The 18,093-nt window shown below is 47.7% G+C and overlaps 1 protein-coding gene across 1 annotated transcript in view; it reads left to right on the top strand.

Annotated features, from left to right (window-relative positions):
- LOC142579577 (ankyrin repeat and BTB/POZ domain-containing protein 2) overlaps positions 1 to 18,093 on the top strand; it is a 139,458-nt gene that overhangs the window by 80,227 nt on the left and 41,138 nt on the right. Inside the window, exons 3-7 of the mRNA XM_075689942.1 lie at positions 882 to 1,256; positions 1,827 to 2,030; positions 3,346 to 3,584; positions 4,749 to 5,202; positions 5,817 to 6,238. Coding sequence (XP_075546057.1) covers positions 882 to 1,256; positions 1,827 to 2,030; positions 3,346 to 3,584; positions 4,749 to 5,202; positions 5,817 to 6,238 — 1,694 coding nt within the window. The remainder of the gene's footprint in view (positions 1 to 881; positions 1,257 to 1,826; positions 2,031 to 3,345; positions 3,585 to 4,748; positions 5,203 to 5,816; positions 6,239 to 18,093) is intronic.

Below are 18,093 nucleotides of genomic sequence, written 5' to 3'. Positions count from 1 at the left end.
ACATGTAGCAGCACAAGTATCAGCAATAGTTTTCCCCATCGTCGCGAAAAGATTGCATGATCTCTTTCCTTTACACTCCCATTTCAGTAAAAAGTCAGCATTTCTTTTATTTCTCAAAGGCAGGACAATAAATGTGGGACGTATGAAGCAGATTGCTTAACACTTAAGTATTCCGAGAAATGGGAAAGTTCATATTGGTACACTGTACCCACGATTTTCGTTGCAGATCTTTTTTTTTTTCGTGAAAACATCTTTCTTTTGGCAGTACTGAAAAGAAGTTACGATGAAAAATTCAGCACCTGATTGTGAAAGGGCCGATCAACTCTCCCATGACTTGCCACTGTGAGCAGGAGAAATAATGCAAAGAAAAACTAAGATAATAAATGCGTGTGCATTCTTGCCTAGCAAAAGTATTATGTACCTCTACTGAAATGTATATATTTCATTTCATTTATTGTGTAGCCTTCAAGGCGTGAAGGCGGAGGCAAATGCAGTGTACACTGCACCGTTTTTTCACTCATGGGACATTTTGTGTATTGTTGCTGCGTTTGTATATTTGTTTCATTTATAATGTGTCATTTTATCCTGCGCTTTTCTCTCTTTTCACAGTTTCTGTATCGGTACTGCACGTGTAGCATTTGTGTAATTTATAATGTGTTGTTCCAAAATGTATCTTTTTTCATTGTGCTACATTGTATCGTATGATACATTTATATGCTCCGCACTTGAAAAATAGGTAGGCGGCACCACCTGTTGGTGCCAATATGTATTCTTATCTATGCACCTCAATAAAGAACAACCGCTACCCGCGAGGCTCTGTGTGACCACGCGGTCAAAATGGTGCCTCTCTATATCGTGCGTCGTTTTCGCCGTTGGTGCAGGGCATCTCACCGTGACCTGGTGGGAGGCTCTGCTCCTTCGCTGACCAAGCTGTCGGTGCGGGACCTGTGGCCCAGTCCGTCGGGGCGCTCCTCGCACGAGGCGTCTCCGAGGCCCTGCGTGTCTGCTGCCGCGTCGTCCTCGTCACCCGGACCTCCCGGATCCAGCCGTGCGACACCCGTGCGCGAAACACCGGTGCCGAGCAGCGGTCCCAGCAGCAGGGCCTCGCCTGGTTCTCTGGCACTGACGGCTGCCACCCGCGCCTCGCCAGCGCGCAACAAGCTGTCGCTGGCAGAGCCGATGATGACGCGAGAACAGGAGGAACAGCAGCAAACCGACGAGGGATTCCCGACGGACCCAAACTTCTGCGTCTACCGGTGAGTACCGCGCAGTAACGTAGCCGTCCATTGAGGTTGTTATATGAGCATTGTTCAACCTTAGAATTATTTAAACATAGATAGATAGATAGATAGATAGATAGATAGATAGATAGATAGATAGATAGATAGATAGATAGATAGATAGATAGATAGATAGATAGATAGATAGATAGATAGATAGATAGATAGATAGATAGATAGATAGATAGATAGATAGATAGATAGATAGATAGATAGATAGATAGATAGATAGATAGATAGATAGATAGATAGATAGATAGATAGATAGATAGATAGATAGATAGATAGATAGATAGATAGATAGATAGATAGATAGATAGATAGATAGATAGATAGATAGATAGATAGATAGATAGATAGATAGATAGATAGATAGATAGATAGATAGATAGATATTAAAACTTTGATGGAATAGCTGACCGGTTACATTAATTCCTCCCCCCCCCTCCCAACTGCAGTGTTGAGTGGCAAACTAAATGTTTGTTCTGGTTAACCTACGTGTTTCTCTCTCTCTCTCTCTCTCATTTATGTCCCTTTGTTTTGCAGTGACTCGGCTTCTAACACTGACTGCGGCTCGCTCAGCAAGAGCTCATCAGATGGTGACCCTGTCGTATCGCGGCGAAAGCCTCTGGCACGGCTCAAGTCTCGTCGCCGCAACATCCTTAGCTTCCCGCTCAACCCCGAGGATCCGAGGCTGGGTGTGCGTCGCCATGACCTCTACGCCGGCGGCTCCTCCTCCGACGAGAACAGGTGAGCCGGACGGCTGTGGTCTCGCATAGAAAGTTGAAAGCACCAAATAGTCACAACCAGAAGCTGCGTTTACTTTGTGTGTTGTGAATCCTTTATTATAGCTGCAACAACCGTACTATCGGTACCATTGGTTCGAAAGCTTTTAAGTAAAGACACAACTATCTCGTACGCGTTGATGGCCCATAAAGCCACGAAAACGCTGTTGAAGTACCTCAAGTCGACAGGTCTTGGCAGCCGTGTGTGGACTCGGTGCGAACCTTCAAATGTGCGCGAAACTATACTCTGTCTCTCTATTCGTCCCCATACCCTCCTTCCCCCAGTGCAGGGTAGCAAACCGGACGTGCGTCTGGTTAACCTCTCTGCCTTTCCTGTCTTCTATTTCTCTCTCTCTCTCTCTTAATGCTTAGGTGTCCCAGACGTACTTCCTTGAATGTTGACTGACATACCACATTTGATGTGTCTAGGTACTTTTTTGCTTCCGTTGATACCACATCATGACGGACGGTCAGATGGCAGTCACTTCACCCAGAATCGTACATTTGGGTGATCGGAGTTTGGTATGAACTGCAAATTAGGCTCACCAAGGTTTGTTTGAGATTATGTTTGAGACATATTTTTTTGTGGCGCTTTTTTTTCTGGGCACATGTTCACCCAATAAAGAGTTAAATTCGTCCCTCAAGGTTATGTTACTGTGTAACTCTTGTCCATCAAAACAACGTGACAGTATTTACGTGGCCCTTCTTGGAAATACATGCAGGTAACAAAAATTCAGCTTTTTCCGAAGGCGCTTCTTTCCATGTTATACGTAGAAGCGTACAGGGAACCTAAAGCTTTCTGTTCTTCGTTCACGTTGGTTGCGGCTTAGTTTATTATTTCCTTTTTTTTACACCCGCCGTGATTGCTCAGTGGCTACGGTGTTCGGCTGCTGTGCACGAGGTCGCGAGATCGGATCCCGGCCACGGCGGCCGCATTTCGATGGGGGCGAAATGCGAAAACACCCGTGTTCTTGTATTTAGGTGCACGTTAAAGAACCCCAGGTGGTCAAAATTTCCGGTGTCCTCCTCTACGGCGTGCCTCATAATCAGAAAGTGGTTTTGGCACGTTAAACCTCATAATTTTCTTTTATTTCTTTTTTTTTATCACACCACCTTGCTTTTTTTTTAGAAACTAAAACGTCTTCGTGTACCGTCTTGAAGGAACATTTCTTAGTTTGTTAGTACAGTGCTCACTGTGACAAAAAGAAACTGCGAGATTTACCGCCATTAGTTACAGGGCATCACCTAATACCTTCGACCACACATGTTTTCCTCGGCAGGTCATCGGGGCACGCCAGTATGAGTGACGGTGGTCAGTCTTCGTACGCGAGTTCGACGTCGCCACCGACGTACCTGGACTTCGCCCGTGCGACACCGTCGGGCGCACCACTCACCAAATCTCTGCACAATGTGCCCGGACACCTCAAAGCTGTGCCCGAAGACGAACGAGTTCCCCCGACGTCGATATCCGCGTCGCGTCTCTGCCGCCGGTCCCAGCCATCGTCGTCGTCGTCGCACGGTAATAACTGGCCCTTGCTGCTTAAGTTGCACAAGAGCTGTTTTCTGTGCGTTCTCTGACTTGATGTATCTGGGTAGCCTATTGTAGAGCTTCATTTTACGAAAAGCGTTACCTTCTGAAAAGCGTATAAAACATTTATGATAGCAAAATAATAAAAAATATATATACATGTTTAATTAGATCTGCTACTATGACGCTTTTAAAAAGTCGACATCTTTTTTGCGCTGTCCTGTCCAAATCTCCTTTTTATTCTCACGATATCTCATTTTGTCCCTACTTCATCCTCCCTCTAAGTAGTGTATCTGACTTTTCCAGCAAACTTACCCTCTTATTTCTCTCTCTCTTTCTCTCTTCACTGTTAGTAGATAATGCATTTCTTTACTTTAGTTGAAGAATCTATGAGTGACGCAACTGTGCTTCAAGTTTGTTGGAGTATCACTTCGTCGGCTCGTCGCATGAAGATTCACCGTTTTTCATTCAGCTGTTCATCCCACTAATATAAAGAACTCCGTCGCGCCCCACGTGACTTCGACCTCCTGCAGGACATTTGGACTTATGCGCGTCGCACTTCCTTGGCACTCTTGAACCTAGGATCGAACATGGTAAGTTTTGGCGTGTGCATGTCTTCGAACGTGTAAAACCTTCACTGTGAAATAGCGGATTTCACTAGACAACGAGAAACTGAGCAAGGTTACTTTCGCGGCTGTATATGTATGATCGGTCACGCCAATTTGTACGTAAGACAGCAACCGTATGCTCAGCCTTTCGAATCTTTAATGCAAGCTGTTGGACCTCACGCTAAAAATAAAGGCCATCTAATTCAAAGATTAGCATTGGAGTTGTTGAGTGGTGTTACAGCATAGTTGCATCAGCACTACGAGCATTTTCAGGAGAGTTTCTGCTTCGGCTTATACCCCTTACTGAAGGGAGGTCAAACCGTGCGACGTTGCATAGCTGTATTATGACATAGTTGTAGCGCAGTAGTTGATCTGAGTGCTTGCTCCTCAAGCAAAATGAATAATTGCGTCATGCTTTCGAGTCATTCAGCATAAACAGGCGGAAGAATTAAGCCCGTTCACGTGATTTCTTTTCTCTCTTTAGCCATGTTTGGGGCGCACTTAATCAAAACCGCTTTACTAAACATTTGCCAACGTGCGCTCGCAGGTCGTCGTGGATACCGAAGTAGCAGCGGGGGCAGCTACGAGCTTCACGAGAGCTCGGCCAACCTGGACGATATCCGGCAAGCCGTGGAGCAGCTAGCCGCCCGAACACAGCAAGGGACGAGCACGAGCGGCTGTGGCGGCTACTCAACGTCGACGTACTCGTCGGACGCCGAGCCAGGCGGCGTTGGTGGAGGCGTGCGGAGGCTGATGCGGCACTCGAGCCTCGAGACCATCGCTACCAACATCACGAGCGCCGAGGAGTTCGTCTGGGTGGACAACCTGCAGTCGCGGCTCGTGGAGATGCAGCGGCCGCCCTGGACCAACCACGACGTGCTGCGCGTGCTCCAGAGCGGCCGCCTTCGCGACCAGCGCCGCAAGATCTCCATGGAGGTGGTGCCGCGGCTCTCGTTTCTCCTGCAGAGGCCTCTGGTGCGCGTTGCGAGGGAGGCACAGAGGTAATGATAATAATACTCTACGGCTTCTCTTGCCTGCCAAATATATAACTCACCTGGGGGGAGGGGGTAGTAGTTCTGCGGGAACCCGCAAAGTGGAGAGAAGTAATGAATAAAGGGAAAATGAGACATCCACCCGTTCGTAGCAATTGCTACAAAGGAAACCCATACGGGAAACCCATACTCGTGCTCTATGGGTATAATTTAGAACGGCTGGGGTTATTTCATTTGCATTACAATTTCAGCCTATCACTGATTTCCCATAAGACCCCAAACTAAAAGCGGTCATAGGGAGTTGAATTCAAACCGGTGAGCTCGTCCTTATGAGGAAAACCCTTAGTATCAATGTGTCACCGTGTCGTTAAGGGGACACGTGAGACGAGTTTGGTTGCGGCAAAAGTAATATCAAAAAAAAATTGTCCGCAATGGTGCACTGTAGCTACATAACGACACTCTCGCAGTGAGGTGATATTCAGCTAGGTGCACGATCGGCTGCTATCGCTTGCGTAAATGGACCTCCACCTCAGTTGCTCTCGCAGTGGTCAAATTTCGCTCGCTTTCGCGGATCTGAAGGCGAACTTTCCCCCCGTTACCACGAACTTCCCGCTTCTGCGCAGGCTGTCCCGTCCGCTGGGCGTGTGCGGCAAGCGGCAGGTGAGCGGCGCCCTGTGCATCGTGCTGTCGCCTGCCCTGGCCGAGAGCTGCGTGAGCGCCTGTCACCGGGCCGCCGCCATGTACACGTTGTCGTCGTGCGACCAGCTGCGGCTGGGCAAGAGCGCCCGCGCCGGTCTGCAGCTGCCCGTGGGCCGGTTTCAGCGCTGGGCGTGCGACGCCCGGCTGGCTCCCTGCGTGCACGAGTACGGCGCCCTGTACCTGACGGCGGCCGCCGAGAACCTGCTGGAGGAGCTGGTGCTGCGCTGCCTCGAGCCCGGCGCCACGCTCACCGCCGCCGCCCTCGAGGCGGCCATCGGAAGCAGTGGCGAACTCTGGGGGCTCTTCCAGCCTTTTGCGCACCTCAACGCGGGGAGGACGGCGACAGGTGAGCGGCAGCGCAGAGATGTGTTATGCGAAGGGAGCCGTTTGAAACATGCAAGAGAAACCACTTTTGTCGGCGCTAAGGTCAGAGGAAGGCAGAGATTCTTCATACTAGAAGGAGACTAAAGTGCGCACTACTTTGTTTTATTCCACCAGCTATGTTTTGAGGCCACAAAAACAACTACTACACTACTACTAGTACTGCTACTACTACCGACACCTTCTTGAGAAGTGCACTGTTATACATATGTGCCAAAGTTTGGGATCATCGTGATAACCAGTACTAACACATGGGGCCTGAAGCTTGGACGATAGCAAATAAACTTGCAAAGGTAGATGAGCAGCACACGGACCGACTGAACGAAATGACATCCGCTTATTTATAAAAATAGTATGCAGTAACGAGCGGACTTTTTTTTCTTCTTTAGTTCGGATGACAAGGGATAAGTCGGGCTGGACAGGTAATGTAGAGCGTATCTAGTACAAATAAGCGATTGAGCGCTGGGATAAGAATGTTGGTGTCCGATGAACAGAAAAGGCGAAAATCATTTATTTGAGAGCTGCAGAATGTTGAGAATAAGACATTGGCGGGCTGTTGGTGGGAGTTGTTTGTCGCAGCATTCATGAGGCAAGCGACGATCTCTGGTAGAGGTTGTTCTCCTTCAGTGGGCCTAATTAGGCGAGTGAACATGATATGTGCGGTTAACATTGCTGTTTGAACAGCGTTAAAAGGACAATTTTTTCAAACCCCTTGGACTCACTAAAGCGTCTTGTGATGCCCGATTAGCTTCGCATGCTTTCTGACATTCAAACGCTGTTTAGCTCCCCCCCCCCCACCACTCCTCCTTTTTGGCAATAAACTCTTGCAATATCTTGACGGTTCGTGGCCCTATACATGCAGATACGTACGCTTCTTCCCTCTAAACCGGCAATAGCTTTCGCTCCCATTCTTTTCTGAACAGCGATGACACGCGTTCAACATTTATGTCTGGCTTCTTCAGTGGGATGATAGTACACGAAATGTATTGTTGCAAGTGTGGACACACATTTATCACACTTGCGCGCGAAAATTAGCGTTACTGCTGAGCAGCAGTGTGCAAAGAACGCCATGGCGCATGCATTGGTCTGAGCGGAAAGGACAACAAACGTTGTCCTAAATATCTAATTCGTTATTTATGCTCTGACGAACGGCGATGGTTCTTCTTCGGTCTCATCTCGTGCACCATCGTTGTTGCTGTTGTTGTTGATGATGATGATACTGATGATGATGCTGATGTTTGTTGGCATCCCCTTTGAAACGGGATCGGGACAAATAGTCCCTTAGCGTGCTTCATTTAAGCAGATATTACTACAGTTGAACTTCGATTTCACGAAACACGATTTTACGAGTTTATCAATCTTGTGAAGAAATTCAAGTTTCTCGAATGTTTTCCATTGGGTAGAATGGATTTACGAATTCCATCATACAAAGGAAAATTGACCATCTCTCCCTAGTTCAAGAAGCCACTCCGAAGAAAAAAGGCGGAAAAACAACTGAAAATGCCACAGGGACAAAAAGAAAGAGTCGAGGCCTGCGCGGCACGCACAGCACAGAAGCAGCGTAAGCGGGAGGAGAGGCTCCATAGGAGCGCTATTTTTGGCAGCTCACACTAGAGGGTCTTCGTGGCGAAGTCTCTTTGCGTCGTTTTCACACGCACGAACTAAACCGTCCGCCCGCCGTCAACGGCAACCTGCGGCAACCTTCTGCGTTACCTGACACTTGGTGGAATACAACGCAACTGCAACGTAATGCTTGCGCGTATCGACGCTACGCGGCGCACATCTCACATCGCGTGACAAATGCCACGATATTGACGCGTGTACTCGGTTCTACTTCTCGTGCGAACGGTTTTCGCCGCCGTCCAAATGTTAAACATTATTGCTCAACGCAGGACGTGCCTTCATGTATCAGAATTTCTCAAATGTTCTCGATCGTTCTATCCGTTGTCTGTTGTCACAGAACCTTGTGTCATCTGTATGCGCGACGCGAACTGGGTAGCACTTCCTGGATGGCACGCAGGCACCTGTGGTAAAGCTGGAACCTTCGATGAGCCGTGTATGAAAGCCGACGCGCTTGACCCTCAGATCCGATTTCGACGATCGCCGCTATCGTTATGCTTTGAGTGTCACTTGTTCTTCACTCTTAGAAAAATTTACACCCTTTGGGGCTTATCTTGTCCCACAACGATAATCGCCATCCGTCTTGCCCGCGTTTCCTTTCTTTAACACGGCGAGCCCGGTGCTTTCCAGTAACGAACGGCATGCGCGTTATCAGCATGACATAGCGTTCCCGACAGAAAAGTAGCGGGCGCGGCGTTTTCAAGAAAGGGAACGCAAGCAAGGCAGATGACGACTATTGTTGTGGGACAAATATGCACCCCAGAGGGTGCAACCGTTTTAGGATTGTTGTGGTCAGAGGTTCACTATTCGCACCCCAAAGGTACACCCTTTGGGGTGCGTATTTGTCACACAGCGATGATCGTCATCTGCCTTGCTTGTGTTTCCTTTGTTGAAAACGCTGCGCCCGCTACTTTCCTGTCGGGAATGCTATGTCATGCTGATAACGCGCATGCCGTTCGCTACTGGGAAGTACCGGGCTCGCAGCGTTAAAGAAAGGAAATGCGGACAAGACATATGACGATTATCGTTGTGGGACAAGACAAGCCCCAAAGGGTGTAAATTTTTCTAAGAGTGTAGAGTGTTCGCCCAATGAAAAGTTAGTTTCGGGATTCACACACTCTAAAACAAAATTACACCGTTTGGGTTGTATCTTGCCACACAACGATAATCATCATCTGTCTTGTCCGCATTTCCTTTCTTTAACGCTATGAGCCCGGTACTTCCCAGTAACAAATAGCATGCGCGTTATCAGCTTGACATAGCATTCCCGACAGCAAAGTAGCGGGCGCGGCGTTTTCAAAAAAGGAAACGCAAGCAAGGTAGATGACGATTATTGTTATGTTGTAGATATATACCCTAAAGGGTGTACTTTTTGTCTAAGACAGCAGTTTTCGCTGCTCTTAAACAAATGTGGCAAGGTGCACCCTTTGGGTCGTACCTTGCCACACATGAATAATCGTTATCTGTCTTGCTTGCGTTTCCTTTCTTGAAAACACTGCGCTCGCTACTTTCCAGTTGAGAATGCTCTGTCATGCTGATAACGCGCATGCCGTTCGTGACTTGGAAGTACCGGGCTCACAGCATTAAAGAAAGGAAATGCGGCAAGACAGATGACGATTATCGTTGTGTGGCAAGATATGGCCCAATGGATGTAATTTTGTTTAAGAGCGTACACTCTTAAAAAAGTTCGCGCATAAGAAATAGAGACATTGTTGCGGCGCAGGGAATTGTCGCATGATGAAAGTTCGATTTTGTTACTTCTTCTTTTGCGAGAAGTAATGGGCCACGGGACGCTTAATTCAGTTGCCGGATACTCTTATTATATTATTGTGATGGCAATTATATGGACACTCCAGGCGCATTCCTGTCGTCGCCGTTGTCCTAATGTTCCGTATAAAGTTCTATGCGATAACATCGTGACCGCGCGCCGCATGCTGTATTTGTGAGTGAAAGCGTAGTAGGGTGGTGGCGGCATGGGTGAGCCAATGATAGTGGCTCAGTATTGTGTGCGCAAGGAAGAAAAGCGGGGAGGAAGCGCGCCGCCTTCCGTCGCGCGCGATACAGCAGGGGGAGTGAAGTGAGGGGTGGCCGGCCTTAGGATTCTGTGAGCTGTGAATGTGCGATTGCGCATCATGTTTATTTGCCTTGTTTGACGCATTATATGCAGTGACTGTTACTTATAGACGTAGATTTATTGGAGACTTACATGTATATTTAAATGTCTTCTTGCGAGCTTTTGTGTATACATGCAGGGAACTTTGTTTCCAGTAACACTTTTTTGCACTTTATCAAGCTCTATCTTCGCATTTCTAATGCACGAGGACGAGTCAAATGAATGTGAACCAACTCACACCCCGCAACAATGGTTCGGTTCATTATCTGCGAGGCATGCGCATAGCACACATGCATCTCTCACTTACAAAAGTGACACGCAGCTGTGAGGATAAATGCTCATTAATGCTCTCATACACTGACTTGAACATCGTTGCGTGACATAATGGACGCTCCAAAACAATGAACGGCATGTTGTCGTGAGGTCTTTGACAGCTGAAGATGTTTCCCAAAAAGAAATTAGTCCCCGTATGGCTGCCATGCATATTGAACATTTCATTTCATTGGCCACTGTGAAACGTTGGAGCAAACGGTTCAAAGAAGGACGTGAAAGTTTCAAGGACGATCCAGGGCCGGGCCAAAGCCACCGTGCAATCGCCCTGAACAAAATTGCAAAGGTTGATGAGCTGATTAGACAACAACGGTTGATAAGCATGGATTAACTGGCAGAGCGTGTGAACATCAATCACGGTTCGGTTCACACCATAATCCATGAGCATCTCGGTTGCAGCTCTTGTGTGCGCAATCGATGCCCAATATTTTGTATCGCCGTCAGAAGATGAGGTTCGGCGCTGCCTTGACTCATCTGATCCGGTATCACAATGAGGGTGACGACTTCCTGTCTGCAGTTGTGACCGGGGACGAATCATGGTGCCACTACTACGAGCCTGAAACACTACGGCAAAGGTTACAGTGGAAGCATTCCAATGCACCACCTCCAGAGAAAGCAAAAGTCGTCACTTACGCTGGAAAGGTGTTGCTGACTTCTTTTTCGATCATCAGGGGCCATCACTGATCCAATTTGCTAAACCTGGAGAGACTATCAATAGTTTCCGATATTTTGAAACGCTGGATCGGCGGCCTGTCGCAATCAAGAACAAACGACGTGGAAAATTGACTAATGGGGTCGTCTTGCTCTACGACAATGCCCCGTCCCCACATCGCTGATTCGATTAACACAAAACTGGCAAAGTTCAAGTGGGAAACGCTGCAACATCCGCCATACAGCCCAGACCTGTCCCTTTGCAACTTCCACATTTTGGGGCAATTGAAAAAAAACAGCCCAAGGGAACCAAATTCGTATCAGACGATGACGTGAAAGGGGTGTTTTATGAGACGGGAATCACGCGACTCTTTAGTGAGCGGGACAAATGTCTAAATGCTCATGGAGACTACTTTTAAATAGAGTACCTCGTTTGTCATATATTTGATTGAAACACTTTCATTTGACTCGCCCTAGTATATTTTGCAGAACTCCTGCTTTTTATACGCGTTATTAGTTGTGACTATAATTTCGGTGCAATTACTCACGATACAGGACCGGTGACAGCTGCTCCTGCGTAATACATTGGAGCAAATGACAGCGTCATTGAGATTTTTCGCTGGTGGTTGCATATGTGCAAAAATATAAACAAAGTTCTTGAATGACAAAGTTTCATTAAAATATTTGTCCTCAACTTGTTCGTTTCATGGCCTTTACATTTTTCATATCAGCGGCGTGCACTGCTTTGCTGGTTTCCAACTGATTGGTTCGTGTGATATTTTCTTTACTTATTAAGTAGACAAAAAATTGAAGCAATGAAATCGGTTATTTCGGGCGCAATTTTTTGGATATACGAGTATATTATTTCATGAAAAACACATATCTTACTTGTCTTGGCAGTGCATACAGCGTTTAAGAATTCGTTTGACGCATCTTGGCAATGACAATGCAGTTATTATTCATGTATTTGATCCCTTGACTAATTTAATGAGGAGGAGGCCGGCTGCTACGTGACCCCCCCCCCCCCCCCCCCCTTAACCAAAATTTCTGGATACGCCACTGCTACTGCAGCACACGTATACTTCTCGCTAGAAATAAATAGGTCGTCCAACTCGGCATTTTCGTATTCTTTTATTTTACTAAAGTTTCACCATTTCCCGCGGACTTCGTAAAATAGGAGTTCAACTGGGTATCTATCCCAGTTAGATTTAGTTAGATTTAGTTGTTAGATTTAGTTGCACGTTAAAGAACCCCAGGTGGCCCAAATTATTCCGGAGTCCCCCACTACGGTGTGGTTTTGGCATGTAAAACCTTTTTTTTTAATCTCACCCCCAACTCTCCCAGGAACACTTTGTCTTTCATCGACTTTAACTGGAGGTTGAATCGTCGTCCAACTTTTCATTCTATTTTTTTTCCTTGTTCATTCTCGTCATCACGACACCTGCCTCATCGCGCACGGTTCGACCTCAGCTGGCTATCGGGCATCAGGCGGTCGCGTATCAGTAAAGTGTAGCGCTTTCTATAAGCAATGCACTTTTCTGGGAACAGGTTGAACAGTGGCGTCCACACTAAACTATATACAGGCGTGAGGTGTAAGCGTAAGACTTAAAACTCGCTTGGAAACAGCCACGACTGCGCAACAGCCCAGTGCCTGCCTCTTATTCTCCCCCAGATAATTCGCCTATAGCTGGGCCCAGCACTTTTTTCAGCTCGCCCATCCCGAGGTGTCGTCCGGCTTGCGACAGTGGAAGCAGGAAGCATCGCGCGGCGCTCGCCGCAGCGCCACTTTGGAGGTTTCTTGCGACACCGCGCTCCACGAGGTCGGCATTTTGTTAGCACACGCGCACGAAGCGGAGCCCCTCCCCCCCTACGCGGCCGCCGGGGCGGACGTGTGCGCGCGCCGCCCGACGCCCGGCTGGTCGCGGCGGCGGCGACGTCGGTCGCGCACGTGCAGCAGCCGGCGCTCTCTTCGCGGACGTCGCCCCTGCTTCGGCGGCGTGGCGCCGAGGGCCCTGCGACGGCGACAGGGAGGAGGAGGAACAGAGAAATAGGGAAGGGGGCACAAATCACTGTAATTTGTGTCTCCGTCCGCGATGCATCACGACGGATTCCCCATCCTCCGACGCCCAGTCCCGCGAAATTCGCGGTCCAAGTCCGGATGCGCCCCGAGCAGATTGCGTTGTGAACAGAACGAAAAAAAAAAATAAAGAAGAGAAAAGCAAAACCAAATGTATACGTGCTTGCACGAGCGCTACCACAACGAATGTGGCGGTGCTGCTTAAGTCTTCTCGTTCCTGCAACGTTTTCTTTCTTTTTTTTTTTTATTGGCGGTTGCGTCGACCTCTCGCGAATCTGGCCGTCATCGTCGTCTGCCTCGGCTTTCGAGAAGGTTTGCGATCCACATTTGCAATTCTTTCTTTCTTTTTCAATTGATGGGCGGGCTTCGAGCTTTTTTCTCCAGATGAGGATGTGCCATTGTCGATTGATTGCGAACAGTATTGGGTGCTTCTATATAAAAAAATAAAAAAAAACATTGTTTACATGGCCGGAGCAAGTGGTAATCTTCAGTCATGCCACGCTGTACAGTATGTAACCTAAGCAGGAGCGTTCTTGAAGAAGGGCATTTCTTTCTTTCTTTTCTGCCACTGCAGGTGCGCCTCAGTTCGCCGTTTTTCTTTCTAGATAGACCCACGTGTAAGATTCACAACGTCTTTGCCTTTCTTCGCACGTAAGGAAGACTCCTTAATGACGTCACAGGGGTTGAAGTGTCGGACGCTCAACTTCGGCCCCGTGGGACGACGGCTTGAGATAAAAGTGGCACGTGTAGGTCGCTGCTGACGTCTGTACGCGCCTTTTACGCAGAATGCACTGCCACTGCACATCCATTCGGCTCCCTCTGGACAAATGTTTCATTCTATATAACGAGAAATGATGTATACGTAGGGACCGTAGGTCACCTATTCGACGAACTTAAAAGGGGAGCTACTCTTTCGTCATTACGGCGCAGCGTGCGCATGCTCGCGCGACGGAGCACAACGATGTTAACTCCCCGAACAAAGCCGATCGAACGACGTTGCGTTCGCAACTGATGAAACATAAAGCGAGCGAAAGAGGTCCGCGGATATGTATTACGCCTGCTCTGTACTTCGAGCGAAAATCATTTGCGTTCAGAGTATATGTAAGGGCAGAAAGCTGAATAGTGCACAGCTATGGCTTCTTGTAGGATACTGGACAATACTATGGCCTGGGAATCTGTCGCAGACGCTAACGTGACTGTGTGGAGCATACGTTTAATCTCTAGCTTGTCCCCGTCTTCCTGCCCATGCTTTCCTCACGCGCATAGCGCAGTTCAGCCAACTGACCGCACACATTTCTTGTATCTGCTGGCCACTTCATGTTTAAAAGACATTGACACGTTTATTATCACAGCAAGCGAGCACATCTGACACCTAGGCGGGCCTTTAGCACAGCTAACCAACATGGTCAAGTTATCCCATGGTCTGCACACGGTCGTACCATGAAACTGCATGTTTCTTTTTTTTTCGCCTTTGGTGCTCTTCCGCGCAGTGAACTGTAATAGTAGCTAGCTAGCCCTCACGAGCCAGTAATGTCGCCTTTGCTTACAATGGCAGATCGCCACGTCGCGTTAGTGAGTTCGTTGCCGTGGGTAAATGACTCAATAAACAACGAATGAACTCTCATCGCGTAAGGAGGGTCGCGCAGGCTCACTGGCCAAAGGCAACAGGTCCGCGCAATACGTTTGCTCATCAAAGCGGAACTAATGCACATCCGTGAGCTTTATCACTTGTCCCTTATTCGTCGCGTTTGTTCGCTCATTTCATCTCGCTAAGACCTTCGGTCGTCTTTTCTGACCATCGCAGTCCTTTTAGCTTTTGCTCCTTCCTAGACTTATCAATGGCTGACAGAGTCGAAGTAAAACACAGTGAACGAGGTACAGAACAGAAAAACAAAGTAAAAGCGAAAAGAAAAGGTAAATAACGAGCCCACCGGTGCGGGATGGGTTCGTCGCCGTACTGTCGCGCGCGCCCTCTCGCAACATCGACGGACCGCCGCCATCCGCACTGTGCGTGATAGGGTCGCCGCCCGCACACGTCTACACTCCACGGCGCCGTGCGGTTTCGCTTTCAGAGGCAGTTGGAAAGATTAGAAACGAGAAACGGAAAGCAAAACAAAAATCTACGGCGTAGTAGCATCTGTACGTGCCTCGAGACAGCGTCCACGCGAGCTGATCTTTACGACCGAGGGTCGCCAAAGCCGCCGCCTAGTAAACTGCATGCCCGAGTAATCTTCACGGCCGGCACTAAGGATAGAGGTCGAACACCAAGCCTCTTTGGCGCGCTTCTTCGGCTGTTGCTTCAGGAGGGCGTAGAGGAGAGCGACAGGGGGAACTCTTTGCTTAAATTATACTCGTAGCCCTGCCTTCTGTCTGTCGAACGTTTTGATATTTCTTTTTCTCTTTTTTTTGCGCTTCATAGTTTGTCATCTATCTGGCTCTTAAGCGTTATCTTTCCTTGCCTCCTTCGCCCGCCTGTATCCACCGCACACGGCGCCTTTCACCTGAGTTGAGCCACCAGAGGGCGAACTGGTTCTGGCCCGAAAGAGGAGTCGCTCTCGCCTCCTGAATTCTAATTAGATCCGATACACGAGCGCGAACATGTGTACATCCAACTGTTGTGCTGTCTTTCTTTTCAATTACTCGTCCATTCGGTGTGGCCCTTTTTACGTAGTGCTTAGTTGCGAGCATGAGCAGAAAAGAAAGAAAGAAAGAAAGAAAAAAAAGAAAAAAAGGAAAGGAAACCTCCTTTGCGTTCATGACTGAATAATAAAGCGTTCCCGGGGAGCGGGCTTTCAGCGTATATACGTTGATTTTGCTCAGCGAACCGCGGATAGCCTACAGAACACTTTCCAAATCGTCCGTGCAGAGAATATCCAAGGAGACAAGGTCAAAGCAAAAATCGCCGCGAAGGAAGATTACGTTCGGTTCGTTCCAATATTCATGTGGTGTTAAGCGGGAAAGGTGATTGGCGCCTCTTTCAACTCCGTCCACTGTTATCAATTGTGCTATTGAACTTTAGTAAGAATTCCGCTGTGGCACTCAGAATTTACGTGATGCACTCTGAGACGTGCCCTCAGTGGACCACCTTAAAGTTAGGGCTAGTTGCAATGCATTCATTCAAAACAGCAGGCGTATACGTTATTACTAGGAAACTTGCTTCGAGCAGATAACTCAATGCAGGTGCTGTGTCATAGAATGCCGTTGTTTCTTTCTGCTGTTACAAAGACGACAGCTTGTGTTTGCAATGTTAGACGGTATAGTAGTTTTTGTAGTGTGGCACAATGACAGTTGGCCGCATTGAGAAAAGAGTAAAAGAGAGAGAGAAGGTGAAATGAAGTGTAATGATCCTAGTCTCTAAAAAGGGCATGCGACATAATTAACATGACCACCCTGTCGACGATTTTGCTCGTAGGGCGTCCTCGTTTGTTGTATCGCATGCCATTTGTTACCGACTAGGATCATTTCTCTTCATTCCACCCCCTCTTCCCATTCTTGACTCCTTCCTTAGTGCGGTCGACTCTCATTGTGCAGCACCTCGGAAATCACTATCCCGTCCAACATCGCAAACACAAGCTGTCGCATTTATAACAGTAGATCGAAACGACGACGTTCTATGACAGAGTACTAACGACAAAAGGTTCGGGGGAGTGCGAGTACGTTACTGACGGCTGCGTTTGTAGACAACACACTCTTATTGCTTCTTAAGATGGCCGTGTCTACCTGTGTCTAGTTGTTCGCCGCAAGGCTGGTACTAAGTGCGCGAAGCTTGCGCTATAATAAAGACCTCCTCTACATTGCTTTTATAAACCCCACGAAGGGTGTAAATTTCAAGCTTTCATTATCCCAGCAATAGCTCTACGCTTCACGGATACGAACAACGTATCCCCGGTTCACAAATACTGGCCAGATAAGTGGAAAGTTCGTGTGATACATTGGGGGATAATGGCATGCTCTGCTGGCACAGCTACTTTCTACCTTAGTGCACCTAATTAAGTTCATAAGAGTGGCTTGTTGGGTTAGTTTGGTACATGATTATACGAGGAGAATACCAGCAACTTCGAAAGAAGAGACAAAAGCCACCTTCCTGTCGCTTTGTCTATGTCTGCCTCTCGATCATTTCCCTCTTTCTTCAAGTTTGCTGGCATTGCCCTAGTATAACGTTAAGTAAGAACAGCGTAAAATCAAAGGCAGATATTCGGCAAATACCTGTTCTCAAGCTCTAGGAAAGTGTCTGCGAGCCTGTCAAAGCGCGAGAAACGCATATAAGCACTACTACGCTTCACACCGTCCCGCCTCTGAAGAAGCGTCGGGTTTAAAAATAAATTTTGTTTCGAGTTTTTCTTTTCTGTAATTCAGAACGGTGTAAGTCTGTACCATGTTTGAACATCGGCGGGCAGTGAGGGAAAGGTGACGACAAAATCCCAGAGAGAGAGAGAGAGCAAGAGGAGTTTAGAATTGAGCACGAATACCGTCGGGGAAAGACATATTCTGATGGCTCACCCAGGCGATCGAAGAGAGGGTGCGTCAGTAGGTCAGCAGTAAAGAAAGATGCGCCGAATTTCCGCGAGTGCATCTACGAAGAAGAGGCCTTGGCACATAAACGCGCGCGAGAAACGCGGGATGGCGGAGCCGATGAATACACGCGCACACTTACGCATAATTATCCTGACGGAAGGGCCATCATATTAATTCGGTGACGGTGCTTATTTAACACTGTTTCGTTCTATTTGGTTGAAGCTGAATATTCGTTCATCGAATTAAAAGAAATGGGCACAATTTATGTACGGAATGGTAATGTGCAGACCTTAAACGTAAAGTGTTCAAGGTAGTCATTTTGTGACCATGTCTAGTCGGAAATACACTTATTTTAGCAGAGTAACGATCGATACAGTAATCCTTATACGGCTGGTTTGCGCAGTAACCACATCGAAGACGCGTGTTTTCAATGTTGGTCGCAACGCAAATACGAGGGTTACCAAAATACCCATGTTTCATTTATCTATTTATTTATTTATTTATTTATTTATTT

The sequence above is a fragment of the Dermacentor variabilis genome, chromosome 4 (genome assembly GCF_050947875.1).
Source record: "Dermacentor variabilis isolate Ectoservices chromosome 4, ASM5094787v1, whole genome shotgun sequence".
Taxonomy (NCBI): Eukaryota; Metazoa; Arthropoda; class Arachnida; order Ixodida; family Ixodidae; genus Dermacentor; species Dermacentor variabilis.
Note: the sequence above shows the minus strand (reverse complement) of the source record. Positions and strands in the feature narration are given on the sequence as shown.